The sequence below is a fragment of the Mercenaria mercenaria genome, chromosome 6 (assembly GCF_021730395.1).
Source record: "Mercenaria mercenaria strain notata chromosome 6, MADL_Memer_1, whole genome shotgun sequence".
In the NCBI taxonomy this organism is placed as follows: Eukaryota; Metazoa; Mollusca; class Bivalvia; order Venerida; family Veneridae; genus Mercenaria; species Mercenaria mercenaria.
This window is the reverse complement of record NC_069366.1, coordinates 74,535,493-74,554,956: the sequence shown is the minus strand read 5'-3', so window position 1 is coordinate 74,554,956 and position 19,464 is coordinate 74,535,493. Positions and strand designations below refer to the sequence as shown.

Genomic DNA, 19,464 nt, shown 5'->3' with positions numbered 1-19,464 from the left:
ATACCCGACCTGTCATGTGGAGTCGTCAGTTTAAACTGAACTCAATTAAGCGTCAAGAAGTGACTGTAATATAACATTATTTCGCTAAAATAAATATGGTTATTCACGAGGAATAACCACAATTATATTTTTGTTGTTGTACAGAATAGGTAAGGCCTCATCACATTTCAGGTTAACAAGAATTCATTATTTTTTTCTGACTTGCTCTTATGGAAACACCTCAGTTACATTTGGATAAATTCGGAAAATACATTAAAAACCATGAAAACGAAATTTTCGGTGTTCACACCCGCAATATTTCATCTGTATGCATTATCACAATCTAAAAAACATCTAAAATATGTTATACATTATGCACCGTTGCACACTGCTTAGTGGGTGTTTTATCTTGTACATGGATCGTTAAGACAGGTGTCATTTATTTTAACTACGATATTACATCGATCTTCGTAGTCAAGTGGATTGTCAATGGTTCTACCAAAGTATTAACCTGAACCGGAAGGGACACATACGTGCTCCTTTTCGATAAAAACTAACAAATTGTCATATATAACCTAAAATGCGTCAAGGTGGCTTTTAGATACCCAACAATGAAACACTGACTGCATGACTAATATAGAAAAACAGTCCTTTACAATAACTATTTCAAAAATATTTAACTGCAATTTTGGAAACTACGCAATGGTTTCGACAGCATTGTTGGTGATGAATATAGCGTTTTGGTGTAGAATATAGCATTTTTATACTAAGTAGTATTTATGTGGACCATTACATGATTTATATACATACCTATGTCACAGTTGTCGTGACCAGCCTTTAGGAAAACTGGGGAAAATATCAATCTTTAATTTTATCGAGGATGAAAAATCACTTAGTAAGCATTTTTGTGTCGTCAGGCGTAAACCGAGTTTTATTTTATCCTTTTATCTCTACATAAAATATTGAATTTGTAATGAAAGATACAACTGTCACGTGCCGCTGAGAATAACATTGATACCAGGAAGAAGGAAGAAGACAACTGTTATACAGTAGGTTTTTGGGTAATTTGTTCTCAAAATTTTTCTTTTTTCTGTTTTATATTTATTAATACAGCCAAACCTGAGCAAACTACCACCTCTAAACAGAGACCTCCGCTGGTTTTGTTTCCTATTTTAACATTTATTGTGTACTTGAACCTGTGAATAAAGACCACCTACCAATGAAGACCACATTTTATCCTTTTAGGGCGGCCTTTAAAGACAAGTTTGACTGTATTAAGATATAAATGACATCTTTAATGATGCATATGAAGACAGATGTTCACTTTCCTTTAATGATAAATTCAAAACGGGTTTTATAATTTTGATAAAGTGTACGTAATCAGCATTTCTTTATAAAATATATTTAGCGCTGTTAAAACTGAATTCTTTATTTCATTATTTAATATTAACAAATATCATGCAGTTTTTCTTTATAAGAAGATGATAAAATCTGACAAAAAATACCCAGTAATTTACTGCATATAAAGTACAAATAATAACTGTCAAAAATTAAATGATAAACTACAATCTGTAACCTTAGAGACCAAAACATTTTAGATTCAGTTATTCAAGGTTAAAATGCACGTGTTTTTCAGTGTTAAGAAATACGTCGGTGGTTACTTTACATTATAAATAACATCCTTAGCGAGTATTACAAATACAAGGTGATGTTTTAATTTTTAACTTCTCATTTTACTAATATGATACAGAATACTAACATACGCAATTTTTCTCCAACAATATTAAAATGACCAGTGCAAATATAAACGTTAATTTTGAAGGTTTAAATAAATACTTTCATTTTATATCTTTGCAACAATGTGTAAACATTTCATTCAGTCATTTTTAAATTTAAAGATCATGGGATAACAATATTTCGAACAGCAACATCTATATAGCCAAAGGCACAAAAACATCATATTAGATAAATATGACACCCGCCGTCCACATTTTATTTGCTAGACAACGTCGTTTGATTTGTTGATGTTCCGAGTTTCCGTGACGTAACGGTCCAGGTTGTGTAGGATAACCGGGTGTGGCTGGTATCGTTTCAAAAAGTCCTAAATGTGATCTGTTGTACCCAAATCCTGACTTTCAGCGGTCAATTCTATTCTTCGTACAGTGTTATTCATCAACACGTTTCTTTTCATCCGTCAGTTTAGCACTGTGGCCATGATACAGGTTGCAGCAATATGAGGAAGTATGGCAGGGATTTCTTTCAGGTACACCTTGTCTGGCAACAATAAGTTCGGACAGCGAGCTATCGCGATAATGCTGTTGTGATTTCGGCTTAAATTGATGCTGTTGTTTGAACTGTTTTTATTCTGTGATATTTTATGTGAATGAAACAAAACTTTGCGCACTGTTGGTAGGATACAAAAAAAAATGATACATTGGCTTTTGTTGATATCTGCAAGCTCAGTTTAGTGACCAGTTATAAAAGTTGAATGTATAGAATCAAGCAAATTGTCCACGATTACAAAGTTAAGTAAAGAGACTTCTTGTTTCTTTCCATATAACTGGGGATGGGTGCAGCCTTATAAAGTTGTATGTATGAAGGCCAGTCTCAAATTTCTAAAATTCGGCTTCCTTGTTTCTCAGCATAACCTTATGGATTGAACATTGCCGATGACAAATTCTGGAGTGATCTTCAAATATTATCTACATAATCTGAACCTGGCAAGCACAGTAATCATAGGGATAATTGGGTGTTAAATTAAAACAAACTGCCAAATGATATTATATTGCATTTATGTTATGACATTTAAATACAGAGTTTTATAGATTTATATTTTTGTACTGTCATAGTATAACTAGTAGTCACACCACTCTGAAAATGGTTTCTACATACATGTATATTCGCTACTTTGGCACTACCGTCACATATATAACTTAACTAAAATTCTACTGTTATGTGCACAAAGATCGTTCATAGCGGCCATTAATTTTTCTACCTCGGGCTGTAAGAATTATTGATTACCTGAAAAGTGCCTTACGTCTATTTATATCATATCTTAGTTTTGACGTAATTTATGATGCCATTAAATGTTAACTGTAGATTTATTCAATGTGTTAAAAGACGGGCAGGAAGTAGTGATGTAAAATCTGTCGTGACTGAGTTACATAGGAATGGATAAAGAAATTATAAAATTAGCAGGGTGTAACAAAGACATCAAAGTAAAATTAAAAAAAAAACCAAAAAACAACAAAGACAAATATCAAACAGGGAATCCCACGTACCAAAAACGCAGCCTCCCCAAAACGAAATCCGCAGCACGCAGACGACATGCACACCACAAACACACACGCGCATACACAAGCCAACATACGAGGACAAAACGAACGAACAAACAAAGGAACACAGTGGGGCACCGCCTTGGAACGGTCAGTGGCAAAAACACTACTGGGGAGCTCAAACCGGTTTATGGTGCGCACCCAACCTCACTCGTACCCCCATCATGTTCCAAAGACACGGGACAGTGTAAATAAAAGCAATCCCCTCCAGGTGAATCTCTAACACACGCAATGGAAACAAGTATTATTTAAAAAAAAAATCGAAATAACATCTGTGTAAAACCTTGCTAGAAGTAGAAGACGTAAAACCGTCAAATACAGGGATTATCGGTAGATAGAAAACCTTCTGAAAAGTCTAAGGAGGGATACTTTAAGCAAAATGTCTGCTAAATTAAATGAGAGTAGAGACAGAGAAGTGTCAAAACGTACTGTTCAACACCATTTGCACTGATAAGAGTTTAGAAGAAACTTTCTGTGGAAGACGTAAACAAATGTTAACACCTTGCCTGGTGTCACTGGTTATACGTGGTAGGTGACAAGGACAAGGTCATTCTGGTAGTTGTTGGCAATGACAGTCGTGTACGTGTGAAGACTACAGGTCTGGTCTAGTTCAACGACCAACAAACAGAAGATATAAGGTAATGATATGGAGGCTGTATTTGTTGAAATGGTGTTGACATTCCTTGCCTAGGTAAATAAAAACACGATTGCAGAACAATATGAAAACATACTAGAAGGCTAGAAGACCTGTAATCACAAAATGTTTTCTTAATAATTCATATTTATTTCCAGGTGATAATGCCCCCTTTACATCATGCATGCAAACTAAATGATTACACGGCTAGAAACAAATGTGTTACCGAATGACCACAGCATAGTACCTGACCTAAACATTTCTGAAAATGTATGGCTAACACATGTGTCATCCGCATTTAATCAATACATATTTCAAAATATGGAGAATTTGGATATCTATCACACCCTAGTATATTGTACATTCAAAGCTTATATTTGTCCAAGAAGATTACTGCAATTTACTTGTTTCAAGGGCCGCCCTTTAAAGGATAGAAGTAAGAGTTTAACATTGTTTATTTTAGTGTTTGAAATGTAAACTGAATAATGGCCCTGAAGATGGCCGTTATTTACGAATTCTTTTCGTACATTATTATACCTGACAGACATGATAATAAAATCTATCAGAAGATCCTTCGGAAGAAAAGAAATAATAGCAGACTCGGTTTCATTGGATGTGAGTCTGTTTATGAAAGGTAATGGAAAATACAACACCCCAAACGTCTCCTAGCACAGGTTTCAGCAGAATTAATTTTATTACATAGATATTGAATGAACTTCATGATCCCAAAGGACCAGGAAATATACCAAAACTAAATCAAAGTACGGGGAGACTTTTTACGACCGCCACGCGGCACCTAAAAACTGCTGTTGTGATAGTTAATTTATCTGTTAGAAGATCCTACTGAAGCAAAAAATGCAACCAAGCAAAATAAAAACAGACTTGGTTTGACTGAGCCTAGTCGTGAAAAGTAATGGAAAGTGCAATCCTCTCACGCCGCCATGCACCAATTTAAGCTGAATTATGTAACATAGATATTTAATGACTCCGTAAACCAAAAGGACCAGGAAATATGAAAATACCGAATCCATGTACGGGGAGACTTTTTTAAAACACATAAGTGAGTTTACTAGTAAATTAAATGTTGATAAAACAGCTGTATTATAATCCTAAAAGATTACAGATAATAATGATAATGATTATGATGATGGTGAAGATGATGATTTTATAACAATACACACTTCATTTTACGAAGGTAACATATTCAGGCATCACATAATTTTCAATATGGCATTTGTCAAACATGCTGATTTTATCAGCTCTAACATTACGACAAAGTATCATAGACAGCGGTACACGCCAAAGTATCATGTTATAACGCAGTAGGATTGTCAGATGTGATCCCAACGCTAAGATACAGAGACATGTATCAACTGCAATTGATGTAAATATTTAAATGTACATTCTCAATATCACAGAAATGTCCCTAATTTTACATTATTGTTACGCAATTTCTTGAATATTTTTTTCAAGTCAATAATTATACTTCTACGCTGTTTTCAAATGTTTTATCGCTTAAACGTCTGTGACGATAATGTGTTCCTAGATCCGTTAAAGTATCGAATTCTTCCTCAACCTCCTTGTCTTTCAATCCCGGATTTCTAATCATCGTATAAGCTTTAAACCAACGGTTTCTAGCAAGATGTTTGGATTTGTCGAATACATATGGTGTTTGAGTGTTAATGGTTCCATATGTTGCTCCTTGATTCAAATCATTGTTGGAAAGCACTGCCTCGGTGTCATGGATGACATCAGTACTGCCATAATTATCCAAATCATAAGTTTGCTTATCTTGTCTCTTACCTTGCAAACCGTCTAGTAGAATATCACAGAAAACTAATAACACCGGGTGCCGGTGACACTCTTCAACGTATAGGAAACTCACGTAGTACATGTAACCTGCGAAAAAATAAACACAACCATTGGATGTACGCACGCAATACCGACTAAAGGTTAAGGTAAGAAACAGCTACCATTCAACGCGCATGAACGAGTAATGTGGGGGAATTAAAGCCGAAGACAAAAAGACAAAAGCATCCGCTAAATATGCCCAACAATTAAAATATTCGTATCTGAAGTAACAGATACATAATTCCTAAGTGATTTGAAACGTATTAAATCATGAATGACTTTTGTAAACCTGAAACATAGAAAGTATTTCTAAGTTAATGATAATCTAAATACCAGTGGAACTTAAAATTAGTTTTAAAGCATGCACATTCCAATCACAAAAGATATCTTAATAAAGGTCTGAAGAGAAAGTTCTGCTTTGTTGGACTCTAAGCGGGCACATGAAGCTTAATTAACACAATATTCAAAGCCATAACTAAGTCAGAGAACGACTTTAAACATTTTTCTCTTAGGACCCAACAATCTTGCCATTAATGGGTGCTTATCTAATTCTACCTTTGCCGATGATAACAAAATCATACGAACCATTCCTTATTGCGTGGCAAGGCCAAAACCACGTGACGATTGTTTATACGTACCTTTATCCCAAGTCTCGTAGCCGGTAACGAGACCACATTTGTCAAGCCTAGCCAGATGCATTATGCCCAATACCATGCCTTTGAGGATTGTTAAAAAGCATCCAAATACTCCAAGAACGATGTAGAAGAAAAATAGAAAGTAACACACATTGTGGTAGACTTTTCTGCAAGACAGAACACATGTATACCATATAGAAATAGTTTTCAATAAAAACTGGGACGTACAAAACATCTGATCTTTGTTTGTCAATACTAGTACTACCCGATAGTATTCTAATTTAATATCGGTTAATGCTTTAATAACCACACAAATAACTGATAATATTAGTTTGTTAGCAGGTGAACTAAAATTTAAAAAAAATACCGCCTCGATAGCGTAGTGGTAGAGCGCCGAGTGCGGGAGGTCGTGGGTTCGATCCCTGGCCTCGTCTTACCTCACTTGGCGCTCAGCATAAAGAAGATAGTGCTAGAACTGGTCAGCCCGATGTCAGTATAATGTGACTGGGTGGGATGCCACGGGTGATATTCCATTGAGGCAGTACTATGAATCACTGCCGATGTTATATTGTAAACGCATTTACGGCATGCCTACCCAAGACTTAGTTAAGACAGGAAAATGCGAAAATAGCAATACAGTCAAAACTGTGCTAACGGCCACCTGTAAGTAGCGGTCACCTGTCGACAACGGGCAACCAGATTTCGATTTCCCCCCGTCGAAATATAGTCATAAAAAGGCCGTGAAAAGCGGCCACCTGCCGACCGCGGCCAGCGGCCAGCCAAAGTCCTTCCCATTCGTTTTCAAACTTCGTAGATATGGGGTCATTCTAATTTTTCAGCTTATAAAACCTTTCATTAAAAGACGTTATGACAGAACTGTTTTGAGATATACTGCGCAGTTTTTAAATCCCACCGGGACTGAGCTGTTTTGATATCTTAATAATCTATCTTCAGCCTGTTTCGTCGGGCCCTTAAGGGTGTTTCTCTTGATGCTTTGCCTTCAGCAAAGACATTGAGTTCATGCGTTTTTATTTTGGTTCTTAATGTTTAACTTTGTATAGAAATTCACAATTTTGCATGCCATGCCTTCTGATACTTTTTTTGTATTTTATCATGCAACTACTATGCAAAGTGTCTGATATCACTTGCCTGATATTTTATTTTGTTATCAGGTCATTGACTTGATATCAAAATTACGCTCCTCCCATATTGACGGACTAGTTTTTACATCAGTTTCCTTCCAGATTGAATTTTATTACAGAGTCCAGTTTCGATGTTGCACAACTTTTTTTTTCTAAATAGATTCTGTAATCTCAACAAATTTCCTTGAATATGGTTGTCTCTAATTTTATCACACAGACAATAGCACTGTATGACGTCATTGTGAAACGTTCATCATGACATCACAACGTTTACACGAATCGATTCTCGGAAAGGTTTACACCGGGCTAGAGGGCGTGGACGGTAGCATGCATTTCCACTACCGCCCATGAACAGGCTCAATCAAACCGAGCCTGCAACATTTTCGTTTTTGTCGTGTTGAGCGACCTGTGAAGTTTCCACTTTCCTCTATTTTACAATACACTTGACAATGTATGATATACTTATTCTTGATTTATGCCTTATTTAAGGCATGCACATTTTATCAAGTACATGTATTAGCAAAAGTATTTGTGTTAATTATTATTCTTGAATCAGTTAATTATAATTCTTGGATCAGTGTACATTTAGTGATTTTAAAAACTATAAAGTCTGGAACTGGAAGTGAAATTTTCAGCGCTTTGGACATGTAGTTGTCTGAGTCAAATATTTCATGATAGATCTATGGAAATAAAGTATGTTCTGGTTTATTCAAGAGGATGATTTTTGAATTTTACGCAGGTGAGAGTTTATTTCATTGTTATTTTTTTTTTACAAGAATATCAGAAAGTCAAAAACATTGTCGGAGTTGAATTCAATATGGCTGCCGTATTGTTTCGTTCAGAAGTTTCAGGGGCGGATGAATTTTCAAATCCGTAAAATATAAATTTAATCTTTTGCTTCAGAAGACATTTTTTTACGAAATAAGAGATGAAGACATGGTTTTTTTAGGCAGTTTGTATGAGTTTCATGATAAATAGAAAGGTTCCCTCACCCCTTCCAGCCGATATCAGCCTCGACCTGATAACATTGATATCAAAAGACAGTAGCCTGTTATTCTCTATTAGACATAAGCCTGACGGGATAACTTTTATTTGCACTGCCCTGTGACTCTGGAGCTTAATGTCTGTACGAGTGTGGTTAGTTGCGCAACATTAACCGCTTTAAGCTTTCCTGTGTTAGTTTTGCCTCTGACCGTTCCGAGGCGGTGCCGAATTATGTCCCTTGATCTGTTCGTTTAGTCCTAGTGTGTTTGCTTTATCTCTGTGCATGTGTGTGCGTGTGAGCATTTGTGTGCTAGTCTGCTTCTTCTTCTTCTTGTTCGCGACTACACTGTCAGACCAGTAGCCTCGATGAAACGTGTGGTTTGCCGCAGATCCTCAATGTCTCCATACAGTTTCTGGTGGATTGATGTATCTATCGGCCAAGTCGCAGCTCGCTCCTGGTCATGCCTTTTACATCTCTGTAGTATATGCTCCGCAGTCTGATCTTCTTCACCACATGGACAAGCTGGCGATGATGTCAGTCTGTATTTCTTGTACATGTGAGCATTGAGCTTGTTGTGCCCTGAGCGGGGCCTGACCATCATCACTTGTTCAGACCGATCAAGGAGATGAAAAGCATCTTCCTCCATCCTTGGTCTCGTTAGTGCCTTGATGATGGTGACTTTCTCCTTGTAACTCACAGGTTCTGTTGGTTGTTCTGACTGAGCTCCTAGCTTAGCCAGTTTGTCTGCCTCTTCATTGCCTGCAAGTCCACAAGGGGATGGAATCCACCGAAGTGCTACTTTGCAGGTTATACTCAGGCTCTGCATTCTCCTGGCTAGCTGTGGAGCTTTATTGTTGATCAGAGCTTCCATGACAGACAGTGCATCTGTGAGAAAGACAACTGAGGAGCTTTCTTCTGCCGAGTCTTCAACCATTGAGACGGCCTTCATGAGTGCTTCAGTCTCTGCCTTGTAATTGCTGCAGTGTTTTCCTGTGGCTGCATGTAGTGTTTCTCTCTTGCCAGATGGGTACTGAATGAAAACACCTGCTTCTCCATCTTTGACGGCGCATGTGGCTGATCCGTCTGTTTAGACATGAGTCCATGATTCCGGAGGATAATCTTCATTGATCATAGCAAGTGTGAGGCTCTTCCGAATGCCGTCATCCTCTTGCTTCCCGCGGTCAAGACGAGGAACAGCAAGTCTCACAGTCACTGAGGACAGATCATTCGCTAGTGGGTTTATGATTTCTTCACTATCTAGGGGAGTCGTTGGTATGCTCAGCTCAGTTTTGAACTCTCGGTTGAGTTTCTTTGCCTCATGTACGAAGCTGCTACGTTTGAGCCGATTCTTTGTGTAGCCATCTAGCTTGGCTTTCATGAGATGGTCTTGAAAAGACCTGAACTTCTCTGCTTGAAGCATAACCTTTGCATGTCTTCTGTCTTGTAATGGATGTGTGCCTGTCAGTTTCTTCATGAAGGAGATTGGTGTAGACTTTGTAGCACCTGTCATGATCCGCAATGCTTGGTTCTGAACCTTGTCTAGAGCCTGTTGGTTAGTTTTGGCAGTAGTGGACCAGACAGTTGAGCTATATTCTAAATGGGGTCTCACTGTTCCCTGATATACTGTCTTGAGTATTTGCTCATTTGCTCCCCACGTTGTTCCAGCAAGTTTGCGCATCATTGCAAGCTTCCTGCGGGCCTTCCCTTCTGTTTGACTAATTGAGGGGTCCAGGTTAGCCGTTTGTCAAAGGTCACTCCGATGTATTTTGCCTCGTCTGCTTCAATCAGCGAAGTATTTCCCATCTTGATTTTACCCGCCCTTTGCTTTGACGACAGGGAGAAAAGTGTGGTGGACGATTTCTCTGTATTGATCGATACACACCAATCTTCAGCCCAAGCTGAAAGCTTGTTGATGGTTTGCATCCTGTATGTGACTGTAGTGGCATGTTCTTCCTTACACCATAACACCAGATCGTCAGCGTAGAGAGCAGCCTTAACTCCTTTCGGTAGCTCAGACACCAGATCATTGATGAAAAGCAAGAAGAGTGTAGGGGATAAGACTCCGCCTTGTGGGACACCATGACGCAACAGGAACTTCCTACTGCTGGCATGTTCTAAACTGACTCTTGCTCTCCTGTTGTGGAGGTGTTCAGATGGATCTTAATCCATAAGTTGGTGTCTGGTCCTTCAGTTGTTGAGCTTCCGGAATATGTCTGGTCCCATGAGCGTTGCTGAAGCGCTTGTTGCGTTGCGAATAGGTTGTTAGTCTCCATGTACCACTTCAGGCGTGCATTCACAATCCTCACCATGGTCTTTCCAACACAGCTGGTTAGGCTGATTGGGCGGCAGCTTGCGGCCTTCTTTGGATCCTTCCCTTTCTTGTGGATGGAGATCATGACTGCCTCTTTCCATATCTGTGGAAGCAGTCCTTGTGTCCAGCTGTAGTTGTAAATTTCCAGGAGTTTGCAAATTGCTTCAGTGCCTAGATGGGTCAGCATTTCATTTGTGACTCCATCTGGTCCAGGAGACTTCTTTGTCTTCAACTGCCTAAGAGCTGTCTGTAGCTCATGCAGTTTAAGACCCTGCTTCATGCATTCTGGTGTCACTTGGCTTGTCTGCCTTTCCCTTTTTTCTCTTCGGGCGTCCCTTTGCCGTTCCTGTTGATGGGGATGTTGGAAACATCTTTGTAGTTAGAGGCAAAAGTGTTTGCCGCTTGTTTACCCGTCAACAGTTCACCATTCTCTTCCAAAGTTACTGAGCCTCTTCCTGTTTCTTCATCGTTCAGCTGTCTCGTCAATCTCCACAGCTTTTGGCCATCTCGCTCTAGGTTGAGCGAGGCTGTTTTGTTTCTCCAGCTCTTCCTCTATGCTTCCCGTTTGTGCCTGAGGAATTTGGCCTTGGCTTGCTGTAGAGAGAGGTTACTTTCTTGTGAGGGATTCATATCCGCGTGCTTTGCGTTGATCTTTAGGGAGGCTGCGTTTTTGGAACGTGGCTTTACCCCCAAGCGCAACGTTCAAATGGTAAATACCATGCTTCCTGTTGTGTTACAATACGTTTATTTTGTTGTTTCTCCTTTTAGCATTGACATTTCTTAATTTACTATTTAATCAGTAATGCAAAAATTCTATATCAAAACTATTTCTACCCGACATGTTTTAAAAATTAAATAATTTCACTAATCCATATATATAACAAATGTGTACCTGTTATCCAGAGCCAAAATGACAGAGGAAGTGGTTTTGCCTTTTTCGTTAACAGAACTCCGTGTCTGCAGAAGCAGACGACTGAATACTTTCTGCGATATCATCACCAATTGCAATATCGCAACTCCAGGCCTACCAAAATAAACATAAACCAGAATCTAAGTATCATCGTAGGATATACTTAAGCCAGAGTTCTTCAACATTTAATGTCTGATACTTAGACGTAAGAATAGCATGTATTCAAACTGCCATAAGTATGTATAAAGCTAACTGATACTGGTAAAGTTTTGCAGACAATCAAGCAAAGTTTCGTTACAATATGTACTAATTTAGCAATGACAAAACAAAGTACAACCTAGCATATAAAGACTCAGAGAATACGAGCCCTGTGGTTATATCAAATACATTTGAACAGCGTTCTCATTGACTTTCATTCATTTCCTTTTGTACACATTTTAACTTTCTTTAAAAAATGAAATGGCGATTTTACGTTTAGGTACTTTTTAATTTTTTAACAAAAATTATTTTAAAGTCATTATCAAAAATTGTTTTACTGGAGTATTTTCCATTGTAAAAATAATAGTAGAAGGTCACCCAAGGAACATTTCTCTGAAATTATCTCAAAATCGGACGGAAGACTTTGGAGGAGATTCTATTTAGGGAAGCGATTTTTTGACAAAATGGAATATCAATATGATCAACCAAGGAATTTTATGTTGTTTTCAGATTATTATATTTCTAGTTCTGCGGATTATTCTGCTTGAAGAATCAAAGTAAGTTGAACAATCTTGCTGAAAGGTCACTCAAGAAACATTTATGTGAAGTTATTCTAAAATTCCAGAAGTTTCCGCTAGATGCATATATATGGAAAAGGTGATCACGCCCTTCGGCATACATGTTTTGACAAATCTGATGAATGCAGACTATACTAATTTACGGTTACGCATTTGTACGAAATTATTTAAAAACGATCTATCACTTTTTTGAAAGATTTTAAAAGTATGGAAACTGGCGGCCATATTGTTTCTTTACGAATCGGAAAAAATGAACAAACTAAAGTATGTCACCCAAAGAACATTTCTAGGACTGTATTTCGAAATTGGATCACAAGTTTCTACGGGAGGATTGTCCAATTTCCCACTAAGTACATATAGGGAAAACTAACCACGCCTCGGTAAATTTACTTGAGAAGTCACTGGCTGTCATTATATAATCTGTATACTGTTGAAAAGTTCAGTTAATCCTAACCCACTTAAAGTTTATCAATTTGAAAAGTTTTAGTATTATAGCCTAGAAATTATTCGTTATGGAATGTAGTCAGCATAAACATGTACAAGTATTGCATCAAGTGAGAAGCATTGCAACTTACAAAAGATTCCAAAAAAAAAAAAAAAGCCCCTGTGCATGAATTATCAAATGAGCATTTGCTTATACAAAGGGCTATTTTACATAAAATGTCCAATGAGAATGTCTTTATTTATAATCTGTATAACAAAACAACTTACAAAACATTCCACAGGACCTTGAGAAAATCTCGTGGTATGAAGCCAAATGCAGGCAGAACGAGCAGATACATCAAAGCCAAACATGTTATGGTCAACATTACAATTACAATCACATAACCTACAAAGTATTAGACCTATATTTATAAAAGATAGATTTATATTTTCCATAAAAGTGGAATTTTTCCAGGAACAAGGAGCTGCTTTTTCAAAAAAAAAAACAAAAAAACCCCTGTGTGTATGACCAAAGACGTTGCTTTTTATGACACAAGTGAAGATCATCTATATACAGGTCAGTTTGTAGACCTTGCCACAAGATTTATCTATAGTGAGTCTTAAAGGCAAAGAAAATCTCCTATATAAGTGACCCCCCCACAAATACCAGACTTTTTAATCCCCAATATACAAGATCCTGTCTGGTCCAGTCTGAAAAGGGTCCATAAAACCCCTGTAGACTTGACATGTAGCCTAATTATTGTCAGAGAATCATAAATTTTATTGCCTACAGGTAAATTGGTTATTTCCTGTGTTTTGCATTTTATTAATTGAAATGCTTTTGTTTTTTTAGTCTTTTTTCAGCATGTACACAAAATTATTTTAATTGATAAGATACTAATTTTGATTGCTCAGTCATGTTGAGTAATGTCCTGGCCAATTAAATTATAACTCTTATAGCAAAGCGTTTCTCACTATAAAATAATTATTCAAAACTTAATAAGAGAAATTACAAGTTTGTTTATTCAATGATTATGATCTTTTTATCAAAAGTAACAAAATAAAAAACAAAAAATAAAGATAATTGCTGGATTTTATTAGAAATTAAAGAAGCGTTCAGTTGCATTTTTAATAGATAAAGAAGGTATATAGACAGAAGGATGTTATATATTAAAAATGCTTAATTCCTCTTGTGTTGTCTAAATAATGTTAACTTTCTTTTATGTATAATAAAATCCAGCAATAAAGATATATCATTGTTCAAAATACACAATAATTTATTACTTCTAAAAGCTATGTGCCTGAATGCATTTTTTTATATTTTTGATAATAAAAAAACAGCAATAATGAGATGTAATTGTTAAAAAACTTACTTTATTAAAAATATGATAAAACACTGTTGTATCTTATCGCTTTGTTTATTTAGCCCTAATTCAATCAAGCTTTCTAAACTTGTTATAAAGGTGAGAACTGATTTGCTATAAAGGTGAGAAATATCACCTGCAATTTATTTACTGCACAGTAGCTATACAGTAGCTTATTATGATAAACAGAAGCAAGTCTACCAATGGTCCTGACTTGTGTATTGGCCCTTATCGCCAATACGCAGACCTTATCATGGGCATAAACAATATTGTACAAAAGCTGTCTTTGTATGAGCTATAATATTTCCTTAAACGTAGATACAAATAGCACAGACCCTCTTAGACCAAACTTCTAAGGTCATGTCGACAGATAAAGAATGTATACTATAGGGATTTTACATGTTTTGTGTATTAACGCAGAAACTCGCGGGATTGTTTGCGTCGTTCAAAACATTCCATTTATTTTGAGTACGAACACATTTGGAGCACGGATGAGTACGGATGAGTACGTACAAATTGACAAACTTCTAAGATTTATATGAATTCTTTGAGAAATTAAATGAAAACATAACGACTGATACTGCCCAAAAACCTTGATACAATTACTTAAAACGAACAACTGCACAAGTTACACGCGATTTAATACATTCATGCAAAGAAATATAATTATACAAAATTGCAAAAGAATATAATCACAAGTAATCCAGAGAAAAAAATGAGGCAGATCTGCACAAGAATATTTTTTTTGTTCCCGGCAAAGCGTCTCAAAAATAAAAATAATGTACTAATAGGTCGTGAATCGCCTTGTTAATACACGATTTTTCTCCCGTTAAGACATGGGCGGATCCAGTGAAAAAGCAGTTTTATGCATGAATAAGGTACAAGTGTATGTATGCAAGAGATATATAGAAGCATTGCAAAAAACATAACACAACATGTTTTTATTTCAAATGGTTATTTCCGTACTAGAGACAATTTGCAATAATTGTTCAGCACAGACTATACAGCACGACACGTGATTTGAATTACAGATTTTGAAAATGGATGAAAGATAATAAAATCTATCATGTTTGTGATAACAAAAATGCCAGAACACATACAAAATATATCGCATCAATGGATATAACATTATCTATCGGTCCGTAGTTTGTGCTATTGACCAAAAACACAGAGATAAAAATTTTAATTTTATTTCTGGTGTTATGTAATAATTAAAATACCTTTCGGGTCAATAGTAAAATGTAAAAGCTTTCGGTCCTACAGACACCAATGTTAAATTGACAGCCAAGCCATTCCTTAATTATATACTGGCATAAAAGCAATGTATACTTACTGTACGCAAAATAAAGAAATGACGAAAAACATTAAAATCAATATTTACGTAATATTTAGTGAATACATACCCCAAAGTGTGTAAGCAATCTGAGACCCCGCATAAGAAAGACTATCTGACTGTAAAAAATAAAACATTACGATATATTATTATGTCAATTATGTCTGCTATATACGTATGTGTCTATTGTATAATGTCACTGGATTTGATCTTCGTTTATCAGTTGTAATGTTTTATTTTGCATCAATGTCAAAAATGTCTCATTATAAGGCGGTGTACTTCAGTGTTGTTTACTTTAATCTCATTATATTTGTCTCTATCATACAAGCATTTCCAACAAAGCATTTGGAATTGCTACGGGTATGCAAAGGTTTGCTATATATATTACTTTGTTACCTCTGACGCAGACAAGCAAAATAATGGCAGACCAGACTCGGTTTGAAGACTCGGTAAGACTGAGTCTAGTCACGGGGGATAGTATAACAATATATTTGTACAAACGTGTTTGTCGAATTAAAAGCGCGGAGCTATGGCCCAAGCAGAGCAGTTTGCATTTCATACTTAACCGCACTGGAGATTACGTAATAGAACAAATAAGGACAAAACTCCGAACCACGTGATGTGATGTTATTACGCGGGCCTTGCAAAAACCTGTCATTAACTGACTGCCGTAGTTTATCCCAGGTATTTCTTAAAACGTTTCATTGTACTTGCATGGTATGGCCAATAACTAACGATATCCGTTTATTTCGTGCAAATTGCTTTTCAAATGACCGAATTATTTCAAATTGAAATAAATGCAGTCATATACACTGACCAATTTACTCGCACACTGTAAAATGGACGAAAAGACAGAAATTCGTAGCTTTATTAAATACCGTATTAGGATTGAAATAAATGCAAAGCAAATATTTTGTGAGTTGTGTGGTATGTATGGACCTCAAGTCATTTCCATGTTCACAGTTTTAGATGTGTTAAAGCTTTTAAAGCTGGGAAATTATCTATCGAATATGATACCCGTTTTGGAAGACCTAAAACCTTCTGTTGCCATGGCAAACATTGCTGTTGTAAAAGCTGTGATCGAACAGAATGCGCGATTGTCGGTGAGAGATATAGCCAATCGTACTTGCATATCAGAAGGCAGTGTCAGACAATTCTGAAAAAGCGTTTGGACCCTAGAAGGGTTTTGTGGTAGGTGGGTACCTCATTTGCTAAATGTGCCTGGGAACTTTTGAAAACATACAAAGGGTGTGATAGTCGGGTTATTTCTAAATTGCTAACAGATGAAGAAACCTGGATGCACATGTTTGAGCTACAGGGAAGGACTGATAATAAGCAAAAAGATAAAAAACGCCCCTGCATTGCCAAGAGAACCATAAGTTCGAAAAATATATTGTACGCAATTTTCTTCAATTCCAGTGGACCAGTCGTTCAAGTGCCTTGTCCATCTGGTCATACAGTAACTGGACGATTCTACAAGAATTCTATACTGAAGAAAGTGAAAAAAGTTTTACAATAGGATGGTAGTTGAAAACCATCCGCCTTATTCATCTGACCTGATTCCTGTGACTTATTTCTATTTCCAAGGCTCAAGAAAAATCTTTTTAGATAGAAATATAAGTCCAGAAGTTTTCTTGTGCCATTTATCAGTGTCGCAAACAAATACCAAAGGAAGACTATTTATCTGCTTTTCGCGATTGGGTCAAAAGGTTACATAAAATGTGTTTCGGTAAAGGGGGAATACTTTGAAGGTTTGTGATAAAAATGATTTTGATAAAACGAAGCACTTAAGAAATCCGAACCCAATGACAAAACTTTTTGCAGGACCCCCGTAATACATTTACCGAAGGAATTATTCATAACCCTGGCAGAACTAAGAGGAGAATTCTGTAACACCATGTAATTTTTCCATGAAAAAAACTTTGAACAAATGGATTTTGATATACAATCAAGCAAATATCCAAACCAGAATAAATTGGGGATGTCGTTGGTCTCGTCTGAAAGGAAGGTTTTTGAAATCTCCTTTGTACATCCGCTTGATATTTTGTCTGTAGTTGGTCAATATTTGGAAGATTGAAAATATCGTCAGAAGTGATGACACACAAAACGAAAACAACATAGATCCTGAAAGCAGAAACAAAGAATATCCAACTTACGGGTAATACAAAGTAATATAAGTTTAAGCATACTAAGATGACATAATCCCCCATAGCTTGGTGGTTAAAAGCAGTGAGGCGCCTGTCACTTAAATTCAACTTTTTGCCCCTTTTTGTATAAAACGTTAAATATTTTTCAAAGAATTTAACAGATCAGCGCTGGCATATTGTTTAGACTATAATTATACTGGGATTTCTGGATATATATTTTGTATAGTTTACAAATAAAAAACCCAAAGAACATGAAGGAACAGCGAAATGCTAAATTTGTTCTGGGGGACTTTGAAAGAGACGTATTTCAAAGAACTAGAAGCTGAAAAAAGAATATAAGTTATATGTGCAGTTGGGAATATCGGGCTCGAGGGTAAGTGTTTAGGCAGTAACGAGTTACTCGAGAGCCGAATATTCCCACTCGCACCTACAACTAGTAATATAACCATATTCTTGCATGTCATATTCAACAAGCAGCGGTAAAATAAAGTCAAACGAATGACCTTCTTTATAGCACTTTTTTCTTGCAGCAGCGTATTTAAACCAAACGCAGGAAATCAACGTCCGTAAACAGGAAAGATGCCATGACGTTTCGTAGACAAATAACAATGTTTCGATTTTTGTTTAAGAAATAATATATCTCATTCAGTGATTTGTCGCTGAATAAATCATTGTTTGGAGTTCAGATGCGAAGGAATTATATCACGATGGCGCAGTCTGAGTGATATGCTAATACGCATCTGACGACAAACAATGATTTTGTTCAAGAGCAAATCACTAAATGAGATATATCATTTCGATTCTAACACATTACCAAGGACTTTAAAGTATATGCATTCATTAAGTATTTGCCCGTTTTCAATCGGTTTCTTTTGCCAGCGCGCCGCTATGCCGTTTGGCGCTATGACGTAATAACTGTGAATTCAGAACAATGAATTGTTGTATGATAAAAAGACTCTATAGTTCTCACTCAGTTTTATTAACGTTTCGGCCATAAGGCCTTTATCAAAATGACAAATTCCGAGAATTACTCTACATCATGGCGTCTCATAATATAACAACATTTGAAATACAAAACCGGAACTGACGTAACGTTATTAAACGTCAACGTCAAATCCCGCTAAAAATCGATACACATTTATGATGCACAAGGACTGTCTCCTGGCCTAACGAAGTTATGATTAAAAAATAAAAGACTTAATGTGCAGAAACACAACAACCTAGTGAAGTCCCATTGCTATCATGGGAGATAAAATTATATCCTAGTCAATGCGTTGGTAGGACAATGAAAGTTTATATACCATAGATATATGACAAACAAAAAGCTAAAGCAAACAAAGATACTCATAAAATTTTGCACTTAACCATTAGATCATTACTTAAATGAACAAAAATAAATTTAAAACGAATAGTTTATCATCAGACAAAATAAAAACTATAAAAAATAGGCAAATTTTACGTATAAAGGGAAGTAATTACAAAAAAAAAAACTATATAAGTATTGGAACCAGTAAAATATGACAAATATGTATTCGAAACTCACACAAATGTGCGTTAAAGGCAGATAATAGGACATAATACATGAAAGAAATACATATTGAGAATATATTAATGGGTCGCAACGACAAACAACCAAAAT

At 36.3% G+C, this 19,464-nt stretch overlaps 1 protein-coding gene across 1 annotated transcript in view; it reads right to left on the bottom strand.

Moving 5' to 3' along the window:
• Positions 1–2,754: 2,754 nt before the first annotated feature.
• LOC123548517 (stimulated by retinoic acid gene 6 protein-like) overlaps positions 2,755–19,464 on the bottom strand; it is a 41,081-nt gene continuing 24,371 nt past the window's right edge. Inside the window, exons 11-16 of the mRNA XM_045335820.2 lie at positions 17,645–17,802; positions 15,749–15,797; positions 13,270–13,387; positions 11,765–11,896; positions 6,438–6,601; positions 2,755–5,847 (exon numbers count right to left, since the gene is read on the bottom strand). Of these exons, the coding sequence (XP_045191755.2) occupies positions 5,429–5,847; positions 6,438–6,601; positions 11,765–11,896; positions 13,270–13,387; positions 15,749–15,797; positions 17,645–17,802 (1,040 nt within the window). The 3' untranslated portion in view covers positions 2,755–5,428. The remainder of the gene's footprint in view (positions 5,848–6,437; positions 6,602–11,764; positions 11,897–13,269; positions 13,388–15,748; positions 15,798–17,644; positions 17,803–19,464) is intronic.